The sequence below is a fragment of the Onychomys torridus genome, chromosome 11 (genome assembly GCF_903995425.1).
Source record: "Onychomys torridus chromosome 11, mOncTor1.1, whole genome shotgun sequence".
Classification (NCBI taxonomy): domain Eukaryota; kingdom Metazoa; phylum Chordata; class Mammalia; order Rodentia; family Cricetidae; genus Onychomys; species Onychomys torridus.
The window spans coordinates 53,497,538-53,517,258 of NC_050453.1; the positions used below are offsets into that span (position 1 = coordinate 53,497,538).

Below are 19,721 nucleotides of genomic sequence, written 5' to 3' on the forward strand. Positions count from 1 at the left end.
CCTCTTCAATTTCTCATTTCTTTCATCAAATGATTTACTATTTTGAGGAAAAATATGTATAAATTCACAACTGGAACAACACAGCAGATGATGACCATAAATCTTGATTAGGGGAGAGTCTACAAATTGGTCTTTTGTGCCATATTGAATCTGAAGTAGGATGAAACTTATAGGTAATAATTAGAAGATCTTGGGATAGGTCAAAAAATTAACTGTGCTATTACTTATTTAAAGCTTTTTGAAAATTAGTAATTATATTAATCAATGATGTGAGTATCCTGAATCAACACTGTGATGGGCCAACCATCATTGCTGATTGGCCAAGACCTACATCTGGAATTGTATAAGATTTAAATGGGGCTGCTTTAAGTACTGACAACCTCTGCAGATCATGCACTTTAAAGAATATTAGGTTTGTTTTGAGGAATCACCTATAAAAGATACAAAGACAAATTCATCTTTGCCCACATGAGGATGAAGATTATCTAAGAGGCAGAGGAATGTGACTATAAGGCTATAATATCCCTAATTTAAACCATGTCTCCATTTGATACCATTTAAAAAGAAATCTCAGTGTGCTAATTTAATTTTTTTAATTAAGAAAAAATTTCCATTCATTTTATACACCAAAGAACCCCCTCTTCCCTCCTCCTGCTCCTCCAGCCTCCCACTCTGTGCCTACCTCCACTCCCACCCACAAGGAGGCAAGGCCTCCCATGAGGAGGCACATCCAGTAGAGGCAAGTCCAAGCCTCTCCCCCTGCCTCAAGGCTGCAAGAGGTGTCCCATGATGGCAGTAGGCTCCAAAAAGCCCACTCATGCACTAGGGATGGATTGTAACACATTTAATTTCTTGATGTCCTATGAAAAGTAAAATTCTCAAATTTTAAACAAGAACTCTCAAGAGAAACATTATTTAAATTTATAGACCATGTAACAAATGTGTGTGTGTATGAATAAGGAAGCTATGAGATTTGTGTATTTGGGCATGTATTGGAATTCTTTTAACATACTTCATGAGGGTCCCCGAACTAGAATTATACTTCATAGAAAAATTAATACTATTCTGATGTTAAAAGTGTTTATTAATTATAAATAAGAACATGAAGAGGACAAATTTAATGAAACATTTGATATAAACTTATTAATACAATGAGCAATATAGCATTTCAATATGAAGTTATAAAAATAGTTCGCTCTTATGTAATCACATTAGATTTCAGTTCTGATTCAAATTATAAGGCAGTTATCATATTGGATATTAACAAATATCCCTGACCCATTTCTCTGGTGACCTATCAGGTATAACTTGATTTCATGAGGAAAGACTTCCTCATATACTTCAGCAGTCTGAGTACTATTTGTCTCCTTTTCTAGACATTCTCTGGACCTGTTATTGTAATTAATAGAAAGCAATTCACTGATCAAGTGGTTTATCTCTGATAAGAGTGTTTTTCTGTTTGATTTTTTTTATTGCAAGTGAAACCTTGTGATTTTCCACAAATCAAAAATGGAGGTCTATATGATGAAAGGAAGCACAAACCCTACTTCCCAGCACCTGTAGGAAAGAAGTATGAATATTACTGCCACAGAGGTTTTGTGGCTCCTTCAGGGCAGTACTGGGACTACATTCACTGCACTGAACGAGGGTGGGAGCCTGCAGTTCTGTGCCTCAGTAAGTCAATGTCTGCATTAAATCATGTTTAATTCTATCGAAGAGTGGAACGACAAGAGCACTTACATAATTATATTTGAGTCTCCCATGACAAAATAAGAAACACAAAGATTTTGTGAGCAAAAGAGACTAGTTTCTGTCTTTTGTGAGCAGTCCTTCATGAAATGAACACAGAAAATAGGGACTATGAGAAGCCTTTATGACTTGCATATTTTATTTATAAAAACTAAAGATAAATGCTGCTTTTTAAAACACAAGTAAAGGTTTTGTTTTTGAATGCCACATGTATTCATTTAACTATTATAAAGATAAACTTTAGTGTTTTTTAAATAAATGTATGTATGTATGTAGTTGTTGTTTTAATTTAACATTTATGGTATTCTTTTGGTCCTTAGAGCAATGTGATTTCCAGTATGTGGACAATGGGAATTATTTACAATGGAAAGGAAACTATATACAGGACCAGTCTGTGAAAGTCAAGTGTTACCCTGGCTACAGTCTTCCAAATGGTCAAGACACAGTTACATGTACAGAGAATGGCTGGTCTCCTCAACCCAAATGCATCCGTGTCAGTAAGTAACTGGCTCAGAGATCACAAGATGCTCTTGATTCCCCATCCCATCTATATTGCCTGTGGCAAAATGCTTCCTTTCAAGTGTGTATAAATACTGAGGATTCTTGGTAAGTATATAGAAAATTAAACACACCTAATAGACATTACAACAAAATATTGACTAAACTTTTGTTTAGAGTACTATAAACTTTTTAATCACTTTAATATTTCACTCCAAACAATTATAAAATATAGCTTTAAATTAAACAAATACAATAATAACTACACCCATCATTCATATATTCAAGTAGTAACATGCCATTTTAAAGTACTGCTAATTCTCTCTGAATCCTTTGTGATGTGTAACTGGAAAGGGAATTCTAGGACATTGTGTGTCTGGTTTTCATGTTTTTTTTCCAATCTCTATAGTAATATGTTTGTACTGATGATTACTTCTTGTTCTTTGTTCTTGAAAATGACTGTGTGATGTCACACTTTATTTTCAAAATAAATGTCTATAAAATGTTACAACATAATAAATAGTGCTGATTTAAATTCCTTTTCTTGGGCTGGAGATATGGCTCAGAGGTTATGAGTATGGCTGTTGTTGCAGAGATCCTGAGTTCAATCCTCAGCAACCACATGATGGCTCACAACCACCTGTAATAAGATCTGGTGCCCTCTTCTGGTGTGTAGGCATTACATGCAAGCAGAATACTGTATACATAATATATTAATGAATATTTTTTAATTCCCTTCATTATCATGTGAGTTTTAAAACTGTAATCCTAAATCAATTTGTTGTCAATGAATTTAATTTTTCTAATGCATTTTTAAATTCACACATTTGTAATTGCTCTGCTATAATATTAATAAATTCTCAAAATCAATCTGAGTTATATGTATTCTTTGTTTACTTCAAATTGCCAACTTTTAAATTTTTTTATTTGATTTGAATAACATCTTGAATTTCCAGAACAATTTTGAAATGATTACATAATCATATTGTCCTCCTATTTATGAATGTAATGTATATTTAAAAATTTTAATCTGTTTTTGAATGCTTGTCAATTGTCTTTTGTTCTATCATTTTGTTGATGTTGTTGTTAGCATTATTTTTTGATATTGTCCATAATTTATGTAATCTCTAAGAATTTTTATCTTCAGTGATTTAAATTTTTATGTGATTAATATTAGTGACCTGCTTAAAATTTATACTGAGTTCTTATTTGCTAGCTTCTCTGTCATGCTGGTTTTGTTCATATTTGTTAATTGTGCTGATACATATGTATATATTGCTTTTTTCATATTTCTGTCTTTTTATTTCTTTAAGTTCTATCCCAGTAAATTGCTTTAGCTTTCTTTCTCCAAGTAACTCAAAAAGATCTTAAAACAGCTAACAGTTTTGTACCCATTTTCAAAGGACTTGTCTGTGAAAAATCATTTCTATTCAGAAATCGTTCAAATATGTTTAGAGTTCAGGTCAGTGGCACTGACAAATGAGTATGTTTATATGAATACAACCCCATCACACTAGAACCAGTCTAAATCTACTGAGGAATTTCTATTGTTCCCTTCCTCTTCGACTCCAACCTAGGTAATAACTTTTATTTTTGTTACTGTAATGTTGTGTTTCTACCATTTCATATCAATAGATTTATGAATCATGTTTCAAACCAAATTTCATGACATTTCTGTAGAATATCTGTGTCATTTTTCTATGTTATGACTTGTATAGTAACTGACTTTTATTGTGGAAAGATATTTTACATAGATATAGAATAATTTAGTGATCCATAACATTTTAAGGAACATTTTGGCTATTTTAGATCTTGGCAATTTTTGAACTGTTAATGAAAATTTGAAGACAAGCCATTGGATTAAAATTTATAATGTATTTTTTACATAAATATCTAAAATTAAAATTTATTAATACTATGGCATATGCATGATTCAGTCTGTAATAATCTGGCATGTGGATTTTCAGGATGTTTGGGATATTTTGCATCCATAAAAGCAATGAGTGAGCTTCAGTTGATTTATTTTCCTCTAAATATCAAGAGAGTAAGATTTTACATTCTAAACACATCAGTATATGAGAGTATTATTTTACTCTAATTTTATTTTCCTAGTGGGCTAATAATAGCAATCATCTAAGAATATCCCATTTAAAATTGGATGTTTTCTTGTATAACTTATTTTACAACCCTTTGCACATCTAGGATATGATTCATTCATCAAATTTGTGAAATATTCATGAAATACCCAGGGTCTGGGGATTGCACTATGTCTGGTGTGGGATATCTGACGAAAAAATAATCTACGTACACTATGCTCTTATGTCTGTTAACTTTACTCCTCTAGGACAAAATTCTATCAATACAGCTACAGCTCCATCAGGCACTCAGGACAAGAATAAGTCTAGATACACCAGGCTCTTTATCATCTACTTTATTTCTCTGGGATGAAATCCTGTCTACATAGCTTCAGTTCTGTCCAGCTCCCCTAGCTCATATTCCTGCTAATTTCTAAAATCCCATGATTCCAGCCTCATCTTTGTCCTCTATTTCCTCATTCTCCATTTCCACTACTCTCTACTCCTGGCACTCAGAAAAATCTACCTGAGATCTGCCTACCCTCTACAGAACCTCTGTCTTCCTCTCTTTTCTCTTGCCCTGCCATTCTGTCTGCTCTACAGAAAATGCCTGCCTTTTCTTTCCCTAGGCATGTGGATCTCTGCCTCCTCAGAAATGTTCCTCCACTCTACCTTCCACTTTGACATGTGAAAACTTCTTTTGTTCTCAGTCAACTGCTCTGGAGAGCCACTAGGCTTTGAGGCAGGGGGGATGGCCTGAGGTTCATTTGCACAAGAAACCAAGCTATGTGTGTCTCCAGCCAGCTTGTCTCCTAGACTCAGCTGTAGAGTTAGTTACCTAGAAGTTCAGCAGGTCTGGAAAATACTCAGCATGCAAGAATTTCATAGTAGAAGACAGTTAAGACATTAAAGGTTGGATATCACCAAATATTCATAATAAATGACTTGCCTTTTGACAGACCCCTTGGCCTGGTCAAAGTATAGATTTAATACACAGCTGAATCTCTATTATACATTCTTGGGCTGGCCATATTTGTGAATATTTTCTTGTGTGTCATGGCTCATCTTATGAATGTGTAAGCAGTTATTTTTAGTAACTGTATTTTAACACTCAATGAGACCCAAGTAAACATTTGTGAATTATTTTTCCTTATGTAAGACATTTTAAAACAATTCTAAGTTTTTGATGATTTCTTTTATAGTTCTTCAAAATTTTATAAAATATCTTTTATTATATTCACCTATCCCCAACTATTCTCTGGCATGTTTCCCTTCTACTACCCACTCAACTTTGTGTCTCCTTTTCTTTTCTTCTTCTTCCTCCTCAAGATTTATTTATTTATGTTTTTGTGTCTATGTGCTCTATCTGCACATGTGCCTGCCTGTGCTTGCTGGTGATAGAAAATTACATCATGTCCACACGGTTGGGCTTGCCCAGTGGACAGCCTAATTATTTCCAGTTCAAAATAGCCATTTCCAGGTCAGAACATCTTGTGTGGCTTTACATGGTTTCGTAAAGCGCATGCGGCCATGTAATCTACACCATGTGTAGAGTAGCCACATGAGGTCCTGTATGCATGCGCGGCTCACTCTTTAAAAAGCCTGTGCCATTTTGCACAGGTCTCTCTCCTCTTCTTCTCTTCTCTCCTCTCCTCACTCACGTGTGTGCTTCACACAGGCCTGTCACCTCTATCCTCTATCCTCTATTAATAAACAGCTCTTCTGTGGATTTGTCGTGTTCAGGACTTGTTCCTCACAGAGTAAGAGAGCCGCCTAAATAACTAACAGCTGGGAATTGAACTCAGGACCTTGGGAAGAGCAGCCAGTGCTCTTAACCTCTGAGCCATCTCTCCAGCCCTACTCTTCTTTCTTTCTTTCTTTTTCTTCCTTCCTTCCTTCCTTCCTTCCTTCCTTCCTTCCTTCCTTCCTTCCTTCCTTCATTTCTTTCCTTCCTTCCTCCTTCCCTCCCTCCCTCCCTCCCTCCCTCCCTCCTTCCCTTCTCCTTCTCCTCCTCCTCCTCCTCCTCCTCCTCCTCCTCCTCCTCCTCCTCCTCCTCCTCCTCCTCTGTCTAACAATCTATGAAGTACAAGTTGTGCTGTTTCTGTATTCTTGCATGTGTGGTGTTACACTGGAGAGTGGCTGGTTTATCACGAGTGAAATCAAAGAAAAGTGATTCTTCCTTTGCCAGCAGCTGCTAGGGGTGGAATTCTATGCTCATCTACCTCAACCCCAATGCTGGAACTAGTCTAGCTTGCATGTGTGCAGGCCTTGGGCATTTTCTTACAACCACTCAGAATTCATACGTGCATCTTCCTTGCTGTGCCCTAAAATCCTGCTTCCTGGTGGTCATTTACTATTGTGCCCTGGCACAAGGCCCCCATAGATACCACCAGAGACATGAACTCCACTGAAATGCAAAAGCAAGGTTTATTGAAGCAGTTCATGCTGTGTGGCAGGGACCTCAGTTGAGCAACCTGACACAGTAGAGGCTGGAGGAAGTGCCTGTCCCTCTGCAAGCTCAGTTTTAAAGGAAAAAACCATAAGGTTACATCATTTATGGGTGCTAGTATGGGTACAATTCTGATCGGGTCTAGTTTTAGGGGCTTTCCAGAATTTCTGTTATCTTACTTTGTAGTTTTAGTCAGTTGTTTGTCAAACTTTATACACTGCCTCCAGCATTGGGGCATTTTGTGGATAATCAATTGTTACCAGATAGTCCTTCAAACATCCTGACTTTGTACTTTGACCATCTCTGGCATTGGATCATTCTATGGTTAATCAGTTGCTACCAGATGGCTTTTCAAACATTTTGACTTTGTCCTGGGACCTATATCAGAAGCTCTGAGAATTTTGAAAATCAGGCCTGATTCAAGCTGGGGTGAGAGGCTGGCTAGAAATGAGGATGGTTTGGTTTGGTTCTTCAGTACCTTTTCTGGCTCATCTACTCTTCTTGTACTTTCCTCTACAGTGTTCTTGAGACTTTATAGGAGAGAATGTGATAAAGATATCCCATAAAGGTCTGAATATTTCAGCCTTATTTTCTGCATGTTGATCACTTGTAGGTATCTGTGTTAAATGAAGTCAACTGCAAATAGAATCTTCTCTGGTGAGAGTTGAGAGGTTGTGTTATGTTATTGAAAATTCATCTCTCATACACCATTTTCTCATCTCTCTCCTCCCACCTACTCCTCTCTTTTTCTCCCCTATCAAATTCATGACCTCTTCCTTTTTAACTGCGATTTTTCAAACACACACAATACACCCTATGCACCCTATGAGTCCTTTTAGTACTCTCTGAATGTACATATATTTATGCCTGGTCATTTGAGATTGGATAATTATTGTGTGGAATAATTCCAAGAGAAGATTGATTTTCCTTTCATAGCAAACTTTAATTCAATATAGCTCTTCATCTAGGGGTAGAGACTATGAGAAGTTCCCTACATGCATTGGCATGTCTATTGGTATTGTGCTGAACAACCTTATTCTGAGATTTTTGTGGATGAAGTTTATCTGTCATATATAGAAAGACACTGTGTCACAGAAGACATCTTGATTCTCTGTCTTTCACAATTTTTCTGTTTCTTCTTTTATGATGTACTTGGAACCTTGAATGTATAGATTTTCTTGAAAATGAATTAACTAGGATTGGTTGACCTACACTCAGTTGTTCTCTGTATTTTGACCTGTTGTGGATTTCTGAATTAATCTACATTTTCTGCAAAAAGGGAACCTTCTTTCATGATGGGTGGGAGCAGCACCAATCTGTATTGGAGGATTTACTAAGGCAATTCCACGTAGTTAAAAAGAAGGTTTATTTTGGGGGGGTAACTTACAGCTATTAAAGAGGTTGGTTACAGGATCCAGGAGAGGTAAGATGCAGTCTATCTGGGTTCTCTGGGGAATACTGCTTGATCTACTATCCAACATCCAGGGTCACCAGGAACCAAGAGAGCCAACACATACAGATCTCAGATCTTAAGGGCTCTGGTCTTGACCTGCCTCAGGGGCAGGTCATAGGTAGGTGTAACAGTTACAGAGAGCCTCACTAGGGGTAGTACTTCCAGGTCAAAGCTGGAACAGTTACTGACTACATATCTGTGAATGCAGGGACAAGTATTTACAATGATGTTAAAAATAGTACTGGTCTAGTGAGGTGGTAGTAATAGGTTCTATGCCAGGGTACTTGGCTAGATTTGTTGCACCAGGCATGAATTCCTGCTTATTGATTAGGACTTGCATCAAATTATACAACTATTAGTTACCATTGATACATAAATTTCACAGTTGCAGAATTAAGAATGTTTTGCTCTGCTGATCATTGTTATGCTTATATAGTCTTTATGCCTGGAGAGGGCTTTACTTGCTTTTCTCCCTTTTCAAGATTCATTTGCTGGATGGATCATTTGTAGATGTTTGTTAATTTTCTGCAACTATGACTTCCATATTCACATATGCAGCCTCTGGGAAACAAGCTTCTGCATATCTTGGTGTTATAAGACTTTAGTGGTGGCATCTCAGGTCTCAGGGAAAAGCTGAAGAACATCCTTTTCCCTGCTCATCTGCTACCTACGCATCTTTCTGAAAAAGTTTCTTCAAAATGTTGCCCACTTTTTCTTTGTGGTTTGTTTTCTTTCTAGTGAATTTTGAGACTACTTAGTATGTTGTGGCTACTAGCCTTCTGTAGGCTAGTGTTCTTCACAAGTATTTTCCCACATTTACAGCTCAACTTACATTCTATCTGTCTTTCAAGAGCAAATGTTTGCTTTTTACCATTCTTATTTTTATTAGTTTTTTTTGAGAATTTCACACAATGTATTTTGATCATATTCACCTCCCTCTCTGAACTCCTTCCATATCTGCCACCTGTCCCTACCAACACACCCTATTTTTTTGTTCTTAAAAAAAAAAAAATCAAGTCTTATCTGTGCTGCCCCTCAGCTGTTCTGTGTGTGTCCATCCACTAGAGCATTGTCAGCCCCCTCCCTGTGACAGCAGGCACATGATTAGCACAAGCTGCAGTCATACAGAACCCAACATCTATAGGGGAGGTAGGCACAAAGTTTCACCCCTAACTGTGGCTCTATTGGTCAATGATAACAAGCATTTGTTTCTTCAAAATAACAAAAAAAATCAGTTATTGGTTTTTTGTTCTGTCATCTAAAACGTCATTGCCTAAGCCAAAAGCAAATGTTTTTCTAGAAGTATATATTTTACATTTAGGTATACGATCAATATTTGTGTTCATTTTATGAGTGTGAAAAAGAAGTTTAAGCTTATTATTTTGCATTTAAATGCCTAAATGTTAAAGTTTTATTTGATAAAAGCTTTTTCTTTCTACTATAAAATTAGTATTAATTTTTCTTAAATATATACTAGTCCTATGTGTGTGGTTACTGATTCACTGTTCTTTTTCACAGCTCTGTATACTTCTACATTTACCAACATCACAAGTTTCTTTAGTGACTATTCCATTATATTAGACTGATTACCTTGTAACATTAGATCTTTGATTCCTTTCTTTCTGAACAATTTAATTTATAACATTCAAATGTTAAACAAAAGTATAGATTGTAGAATCCTATTGGTGGAGAAGTGTGATATTTCTATTAATTAACATATCTTATAATGTTTACATTAAGTTTAAAGTATCTGGATCATGGGACATTTTGAAGAATTATTTTGCTTTTATGGTCCCTTGCCATATGAATTTTTCATTCTTTATTTTCTTTATTTTTTGTTTTTTTGAGCTGAGGATCCTTGAGGACCTTGAGGTTGCTAGGCAAGCACTCTACCACTGAGCTAAATCACCAACCCATCCATGTGACTTTTAAAATTAGCTTGCTTATAAATATAAAATCCTTTTCTGGAATAAAATTACAGATAACTGATATAGTCTAATTTAATTTTTATATTAATGATTATGATATAACTGTGTAGTAAGTTAGACCTTTGGTTTCTTATAGCACCAATAACAACAGAAAGGTCCTGTGTTATTCTTTAAATGTTTAGCTAGTACATGTTTTTCATACTGAAGCAACTATATTCATCTTAAATATTTTCCTTGAGTGAGTTGTATAGTCTATGACTTTTAAACTGCATTAATTTTTAATTTGTCAAATTAATTGATATGGATGCCCACAATATTCCCTGATGGTTCTTTTCAAATAATTTCTACACACACACACACACACACACACACACTATTTCACATCATTGCTGATATTGATATTCTGTGCTGTCTCTACTTTTCTCTGCTAAATCTGTGTAATCTTAAAGCTCTTTTATAGTACCAAGGTATAATGTTTATTTTATTTAGGAATGCATTTATGTATTACAAACATTATTCCTTGTATTTTGTTTCATTATTTTAGTTCAGGATGTGACACGCCATCCCCCACACATCTACCAACTTCACCTTTAATTTCTTCTTTTTCTAATGTTTTAAGAGAGTCTCAGGTAACTGATATGGGGTCTACTGTCTTTTTAATGTGTATGTTGGGTGCAGCCAGCTTCCTCCATGCTATTGTTGTCTTTCCATGGATATGTTTATGTGGTTTATCACTGATACTTGGATGCAACGGGTGAACATTAACAGTTAGTTTTCTGGGAATTTTTGCTTGGGGAATAAGATGTGGCCATAATGTATTTTATTTCACATCCACCACAATCCTCTGAGTAAAGAAGTACCTTGTTAGAACACTTGCTGTTAGTGCTTAAGATTGAATATCTGCATGAATGGCAGCTAAGTTTGATAATTTTGTTTGAAATTTGATATTTATTCAAACTGGTTTGAGAGCTTTTTCTTTTCAACTAGTGTGTTCAGAACATCAGTAAACCTCTTCTGAGATCTTACTAAAGGATTTGGGTAATCAAAAGGAACTGTTCCACCGTTTCTGTTTGAGTATCTCACATTGCTATGTTTTGGGAGCCTTTGATCTTACAGTTTGCAGCCATTTTTCTTCTTCTGTTCTATTGCATCATAGAATCGTGTACTGTTCTGTAGTATGCTGACATCTGGCCAGAGAGCTAGAGGATGGCATTGGGGATCTGCAGAATTCTACTTCAGGTTTTCTTTCTGCTCTGCTTTTCTATACCACAGATCCAGTAACTCTGATCTCTTTGAGAACAGTGATTTTTGTTTCTTAAATTCAGTAAAATACTTATTTATTTATTTTCTGGTCAATTTTCTTCTCAGTGTACTATTTTCTGGAAAATTACACCATAATAAAACCTCCTTGATAACAGACCTCATTAGTCTCTTGCCTCTCTGGAATTCTAGCCTGGGTCTCTTTGTCTTCCAATAACAGGCACTGGTAATTTTCACCCAAACTTCTCATTCCACTTCTTGTTTGTGGTTGGCACTCTCTTTTTCTTTTCTTTACAATTTGTTTCATTCCTTTACCAAAATCACAATTCATTACCTTTCCCATATTTGGCTTTTGCTTGATCTCTGGTCATCATTTTAGGTTTTCACAGTTTGTCCTTGCATTAGTATTTGCTTCCTTTTTCAAGTTAACAAAGTGAAAGTCTTCATGATTTTTATTCTTTTCCATTCAATTGATGGTGTTCCTATCTCTTCACTACTTAGTGTTTCCTCCCAATATTTTATCTAATCCTTTAATTGGCATTTATATCAGATATTTAATGTTTTATTCTTTGATTTCTTACTTAGCCATAAACAAGCAAATGTGTGTTCTGAGAAGAAATATAATAACTGGAATTATACTTTCATACTTTATTTTTTAATTAATTTTTTTCATGGAATACATATTCATCTGGTACATTTCTCAATGTAATATTCTGATGATAAGAAAAGTAAATTCAAAAAATTTACTTTTACACTTTCAAGTTCAGTTATTAAAGATATGAGGAGGAATCATTTTGTCATGAGAAGATTAAATAATTATTTTTTGTTTCTCATGATCTTCTTTGAACATTGAACATCCATTGTATTTTAGGCATGGGGTGTAGCCAGAAGTTTCCATGTGTCCTGCCTGGTCCTTCAGCAGCTCAGACCCAAGTAAACACACAATGGCTTATATTATTTACGAACTGTTATGTCTATGGCAGTTCTCTTGCTAGTTGGCCTTTATATCTTAAATTAATCCATAACTATTAATCAATATATCCCCACTTGTTTTGTGGCTTTACCTGTGTGCCATTACATGTTGCTTTCTGGATAGTTGGATGGTGTCTGTTTCCAGACCCTACCTTTTCCCTTTCTTGTCTCTCTTCTATCCTGCTTGCCTCTAAGCTGCTTTGCCATAAGCCAAAGCAGTTTATTTATGAACTAGTGGGAATAACATATATTCACAGCATACAGAAAGACATCCCCCCAAAATGAGGTTACAATGGCATTTCAAATTCTTGAAATTAGAGTCTGTAGCAATGTGTACATAGATTTTTCTAAGATATCACCCATCCACAGGAACCCTAATTGTCTAAATAACTCTAGGTGACTTAGAGAGCCAGTTATTCTCAAGTTTAAAGAAAATACAAGAAAAAAAATGTAATTCAGGACTCTGACTTTCTGTAGAATTGTGGATTGATTCACTTGGAAAAAATTTTAACACAATTTTAGATGAAATTATGAGTTATTTAAATCTTGCTATGTTAAAAAATTCAAACAAGATATCATGCATCTTTAAACCTATGATTTGATTTCCTTGGTTCAGGCATGTGAATTATTTTTATTATTTTAAGTCTTCACGTATAAGTGACTAACAGCTATTTTTAAAACCTTATTGTATTATAAATCCTTAAGCTACTGAGCATCACTAATCTTTTTTCTTTTTTCTCCTTTCTTTTTTAGAGACATGTTCAAAGGATGATATCGAGATTGAAAATGGGTTTCTTTCTGAATATGATCATACATATGTTCTAAATAGAAAAACACAATATAGGTGCAAACAGGGATATGTAACAGCAAATGGAGAAACATTGGGAACAATTATCTGCCTCCAAAATGGATGGTCAGCTCAACCCTCATGTATCAGTGAGTACTTCATTATATTCCTGCCATTATTCTGGTGAAGTATAAGGGTTTAGCTTTATTCTCCTTTGAGGTAGCTGGTGGTGTTTCACTTCAAAGATGCATTTTAAACTTCTAGAAATAATACTTCACTATTTTTTTTTCTTTTTGGACTCTTTCCTGCTCTGTAGAATGTCAGTTCATTTTCCTTTCCAATGATTTAAAATACCCTATAGTTTTAAATTTAGTGAAGTATTCTTTGACTAGCTGCCTTTTAAAAGATTCTCTGCTTTTCATTGAAAGCCTTTGCTCCTAGATATAAAGGTAAATTTTTAGGTGAAGATACATGTCCATTTTTTAAATCCCAGAATGCGTGATAAGCTTATAACATGTACTTGACATGATCCACTAAGATCTGTCTCAGAAGGTCTACCTTTTAGAAATTTTTCCCAAATATTTTTGATATTGGAAAGAAAGAAATGTTGTCAGGTATCATCAAATTTTCATGTTCTAATACCTTCAGTCAGTGATAGTTTTCTGAGAATAATTAGTTCAGCTTGTCTTACTTATCAGAAATCTAGCCAGCGCTATTTTTTAAGAACTATTCAACATAACTTAAATTATAAGGTGATTTAATATATTTACTGCTTTCTTAGTTTCTATGTTCATTTATTCTACTTTTATGGGATATATTTAAAGAAAAAACAATTATAATTATTCGCATGTAATATTCATTTATATTAAAGTATAATTTATAAGACTTTTTGGGATTTTCTCAATGTGAAAGAAAAAATGCTTTGATATGATAAAATGAATACACCAGCTTTAAATTTAACTCATTTACTTTTCTGTATTGGATTTTACAGATGAACTACTAAATATAGGACATTTTTTCCCAAATGTTATTACCCTTCTCTAAAACAAAATGTGTCTGAAATTGTCTTTATTTGCAGTATGTGATAAACATCAGAAAAAAATGAGCTGAAAAACTATTTTTAAAATAAAGTGTTATAAAACTTAACTGAGTAAAGTTTTTATTTACTAAATATCTAAGAAAAATGACTTATTGTTGGACTTTTAAGGGTGTTTTTACATAGTATTTAATTGTTATCATACATTAACCTGTGGCTGCTTTTGTTCTCATAGGAATTGCTCAGATTGTCTATTGACACATTCAATGATATCTTCCATTTTATTTTGCATTAGAGTCTTGTGATAGGCCTATATTTGAGAATTCTGGAACTAAAAATAATAGCACACGGTTTAAACTCAATGATAAATTAGACTACGAATGCCATATTGGGTATGAAAACAAATATAAAAATACCAAGGGCTCCATAACGTGTAATTACGATGGATGGTCTGACACACCTTCATGCTATGGTGAGCACTATTTTTCTGGAATTTTTCTTTTCACAAGCCTAAAATAAATATTTATGTGTTACATGAAAATACGAACTTCCTAAGATCTCCCTTCTGATTCAATGTAAACTGGCAAAAAGGACTGTTTTGAAGGCTAAAGCTGACCATATTTGTATTTATTATTTCATTGCATGCGTTTATTTATCCTGTATGTGTACAATGGTTACAAATGTGCCTCTATGGAGGTGTGCATACCACATTACACATGAAGATGTAAGAGTACTTGTGAGTTGGCTCTTTCTTTTTATCATGTAAATCCAAGAATTGAACTCCTATCACCAAGCTTGGAGGGAGGCCCTCTCACTGATTGAGGTGGCTCAGTGGCCTGATAATCTTTTTGGTTTGTTTGTTTGTTTTTTGAGACAGGATTTCTTTGTGTAGCTTTGTGCCTTTCCTAGATCTCACTCTGTAGACCAAGCTGGCCTCAAACTCACAAAGATCTGCCTGCCTCTGCCTCCAAAGTGCTGATAATATGTTTTTAAAATAATGTGTTTATGAGGTGTAGATAGAACATTTTTGTGAGTCTAGCACTATGACCCTGGAACAAGAGGTTTTAAATTTGAGGACATATTGGTCTGCTACATAGTGAGTCTCTGTTTCCATAAGCATACAACAAACAACAAACAAAATACCTTAAATTAATTATTCCTTTTATCACCTGTGTATATCAAGTATCTCTGATTAAGTATAATTGTTTCATTATCATAAAGGCATGCTCTTAGTTATTTAACCTAGGTCTCCATTATCAAAATTATGATTTGAAGTATGAATAAGGTCATGCAAATTTGAAGAGTGGAATGGAAAATGATGGACAATTTGTAAGGAAACAAATCAATAGTGAAAGGAAAAGTATTGGCTCAGGGCAAAAGGCTTCCTCTAGAAAGAGAGGAGACAGATGTGGCATGTAGGAAAATGACAGTTTATAAAGGTACAAGGGGAAACCTGTGTCAGGGAGAGGTGTTTAATTTTATTTGGGCATGTTTATTAGGTGAGCCACATAGAATTTTGACTTCAACATTTTGATAGCTGGACCTTGATAGTCAGCCTCAGGAGGAGGAAGTGGCCAAATAAGGGAATAGACCTTGGTGGCTAGCTTTAGGAATGTCATCTAATAACTTATAGGAAAGCAGAGGCAATGAGGAAAAGGGCAAGGCCTGCCAGAGCCATGTTTGCCATGTCTGGGTACCCACAATCCTTTCAGAAAGGATAGCAGCAGGAATTTGGAAAACTTATTGCAGCATCAAGGGTCCCCTCAAGTGTAATTCGTTATGGATGTCTCTTGGTTCACACCTGTAGTCCTAGAACTTGGGAAGTAGAATTATGAGAGTCTTGAACATGGGACCACTCTGGGTGAAATATGAAGACTGATCATAAACAACAAAGAGAATCAAATGACTCCCCAATTTAATAAAAAATCAAACTAAACAAATGGTAATTATTAATTTCTCTCTGATTATAAGCAGTTCAAGATTATGAAATCAGAACTTTCTAATATAATAGAATTCTACTAAAATAGAATGCAAAGACAGGGCTATTAGTTCATTAGGACAAGGCTTGTCTACCCCATGGCCTTAAGATCAGTCTTAACATTATAAAAATAAAATAAAATATACTGCAGAATTATTTATTAATGTGAAAAAAACCTTCCCTGTGGAGATGATATGCCCCAGATAAGGTGTTCATAACTAATCATCATACAGATACAACCAGATTCAACTTGATGACCCATGAATTTTACGGGGGTTACTGAAATATGAGTGAAGGTGCTTACAGAACCAGAAATGACTCAAAGACAGCTGCATTGCCAAGGCCCACCCAGCATTGGTAACAGCTCACAAAAGCATAGAACTGGAGATACACTGCACAGCCTATATAAAATTGTGTACAGCAAGCAGCTCAACAGATTAGAGAGTGTTTTTACCAAGTCACTCAGTTGATGTAAACCTCTTCCAGGGAGCTGGGATGCTGTTAGCTTCTTCCAGGCAGCTGGTTCAGTCTCAAAATCTTCTAATTTTGCATCTAGGCTTGTTTGAGTATCTTCTTTACAGCTTGCCTGGTCTGAGAATAATGATGCATCAGCTTGGCTTGTTGACTTGGGAGCAGGGTGCTTACTGAATCTGGTCAGTTTCAGAGACTTCCTGAAGGCATTTAGAGTTCTTTACCTACCTGCTAAAGGAGCTTTCCTGTAGGATTGAATATTTTAAGTTTGGATGAACTTTCACACAATAAATTCTGATAGAATTTAGCAGAACTGGTGCCACACCCCTTGATAACCATTAAGTAAATAAAAACTCTCTTCTTATTAAAAGTTATTCATGGTTATGGTGAATATGAGTGACCCCAGACTTTTAATAGCTGTGAATCTTGTTAAGGCTGATTTTTCACAAGGAATATAAAACACTCAGTATTAAAACAAAGGAATTATTTGGGAACTGTTTCCAGAAGCTCTAATGTGTGCCATGCTTGTGTGTCTTATCACCAAAGCCAACAGGAGGCTTTAGTTATTTGCTTTAGCTATTTCTTTTAAAGCAGATCTTTCATTTTTGTTGTTAATTCTGTACTAACACTTGACTCTTGAAAGTGGGAATTTTCTTTTATGTATAACACTCATTTTTAAATTGCAATCTCTAATTTTATAAATTTGTAAAATGGGAGATTTCAAACAAGAAAAAAATGTTTATTTTTTGTAACTCAACAATTTAAAAAAATTTGTAATGGAGAATGCTACAAATGCTTAATTTGAGTCAGATTGATTAACAGTTAAGAATTGGAAATAAAACAATATAACTTAATGTATTGTAAATATTCAAACACTCAACCAATGCTACTCTTTTATCCATGTTTCTTATATTATTTTTAAATGTAAAATAAACTAACTGTATTTTCCTAACTTCAGATACATTAGAAATTATTTTATCTGTTCTGCTTTCTTAAGTATATTAAACTGAAATAGTATTTTGAAAATGTCATACACATACTGTATAGCATTAATTTCAAATATGAAAGAACAATTATGTATTGTAAGAAAAGGGTGGTTGTAAATTTAACGTTAGTAACTCTCTGCAGCAATTCAGACTCAGTAAAAATAAGTTAATTTCATTTTTCAATTCTATGACATATATTACATCAATATACCTTCCTCAGACTTCCTTATTAATTTAGGGGCTTTAGCAAATGTAAAAGTGCAACACTTTTCATAAGGAAGATGTTACTGATACTTCCCTGTGAATGCACATGAGAGAGATAGAACTACTTCTCAATGATTAAATGTATTCTCTAATTATTTTACTTTTCAAGAAAGAGAATGCAGCATCCCCTTACTACAAACACACTTAACCGTCAATCCCAGAAACGACAAATATAAAGTTGGAGATTTGTTGAAATTTTCTTGCCAACAAGGACACAGAGTAGGACCAGATTCAGTGCAGTGCTACCACTTTGGATGGTCTCCTAGTTTTCCAACCTGTAAAGGTCAGTATCTGTTTTACATTTGGTGAATGAAAGTCAGAAGTTTATTTTCCTTCTCCTAATATCCCCTAGTCTTACATTGTGTCCACAGTCTTAAACATATCCAGATATTTAGACAGCCGTAATGAAGCTGCAGGTTGTGTGGCTAGTGCACAGTCACTTATTTACAAGCTAAACTCCAGACTAGTTTAAAATATGTTATTAATGTGTTTAAAGATGCAGACATGATGACTGAGAGTACAAAGACGTCTCTCATTTTTGTCTGTATTGCCATTTATTCTGGTATTTTTTATAGCATAAGCATTTCCTCACATTGTATTGAGAATGTGTAAACTGTACGAAATCAGATTTTGATGAATTCATTAGCATTTATTAAAAAGTTAAAACATATTAATCAGAGATGTTTCCTACACTGCCAACAATTTTTACGAATTGATAGCTGTATGTTTTAAAATACTTAGAGAGCGTGAAAACCACTATGATTGACACAACTACAATTGCTGACTGGTTGTTCTGCATTTCCAAGGTTTCAGGTTTACCAAATATTGTACCACCTTCAATATGCTTTCAATGCTATTTCAACAGACATGTTGCAAACTGTGAAATGTGAGTCTAGTTAAAACACTATTGATTTAGTAAAGTGTTATAAAAAGTGAGATGGTAAATAAATTCTTAAAAGATTTTCATCAACTACATTTTTGGACTATAAGATGGACATTTTCATTCATAGTTACACAATATTTCCACAATAGGTCAAGTAGAATCATGTGATCAACCTCCTAAACTTCTCAATGGAGAAGTTAAGGGAACAAAGAAAGAAGAATACAGCCATGGTGAAGTGGTGGAATATGATTGCAAGCCTAGATTTCTCCTGAAGGGACCCAATAAGATCCAGTGTGTTGATGGGAAGTGGACAACCTTGCCGATGTGTGTCGGTAATTAGTGTCCGTACTTAAACACTGCTTTGTATCTCATGTGATGCTTTAATCATAAATACACATTTGTGAAACATCTTTCTGCAGAGGAGGAGAGAACATGTGGAGACATTCCTAAACTTGAGCATGGCTCTGTCCACCTTTTTGTCCCTCCCTACCATCATGGAGAGTCAGTGGAGTTCAGCTGCACAGAAAACTCCACAATGATTGGACACGGGTCAGTTTCATGCATTAGTGGAAGGTGGACCCAGCCTCCTCAGTGTGTTGGTAAGGTTATGTGCCTCAGATTGGTACTTTATGAAGTGTAGTATTTTTATTGAAGGAATATTTCCATATATATATTTAGTTAGAACTCTTCTTGGATGACTCTAGTCTTAAATAATATAAATCCAAACTTTTATGTTTTTTATAATTTAATGTGTGTCTACAGAGAATGAAAGTTACTAATATAATCTATAAAAGGTTGCTTACCTCAAGTTAAATCTAGTTGTTGTTTATGAATTTTCATGTAACTAAATGTAAATAATAATACTCAAGAAGATATCACAAAGTTACAAAATACCACTGCTGTTATTATATGGCACTCTGTTATTGTTGTAA

The 19,721-nt window shown here is 34.8% G+C and overlaps 1 protein-coding gene across 1 annotated transcript in view; it reads left to right on the forward strand.

Moving 5' to 3' along the window:
• Nucleotides 1-19,721, forward strand: part of LOC118593064 (complement factor H-like) — a 153,321-nt gene that overhangs the window by 41,914 nt on the left and 91,686 nt on the right. The window contains exons 8-14 of the mRNA XM_036202286.1: nt 1,480-1,674; nt 2,070-2,246; nt 13,138-13,320; nt 14,503-14,679; nt 18,016-18,189; nt 18,939-19,121; nt 19,209-19,388. Coding sequence (XP_036058179.1) covers nt 1,480-1,674; nt 2,070-2,246; nt 13,138-13,320; nt 14,503-14,679; nt 18,016-18,189; nt 18,939-19,121; nt 19,209-19,388 — 1,269 coding nt within the window. The remainder of the gene's footprint in view (nt 1-1,479; nt 1,675-2,069; nt 2,247-13,137; nt 13,321-14,502; nt 14,680-18,015; nt 18,190-18,938; nt 19,122-19,208; nt 19,389-19,721) is intronic.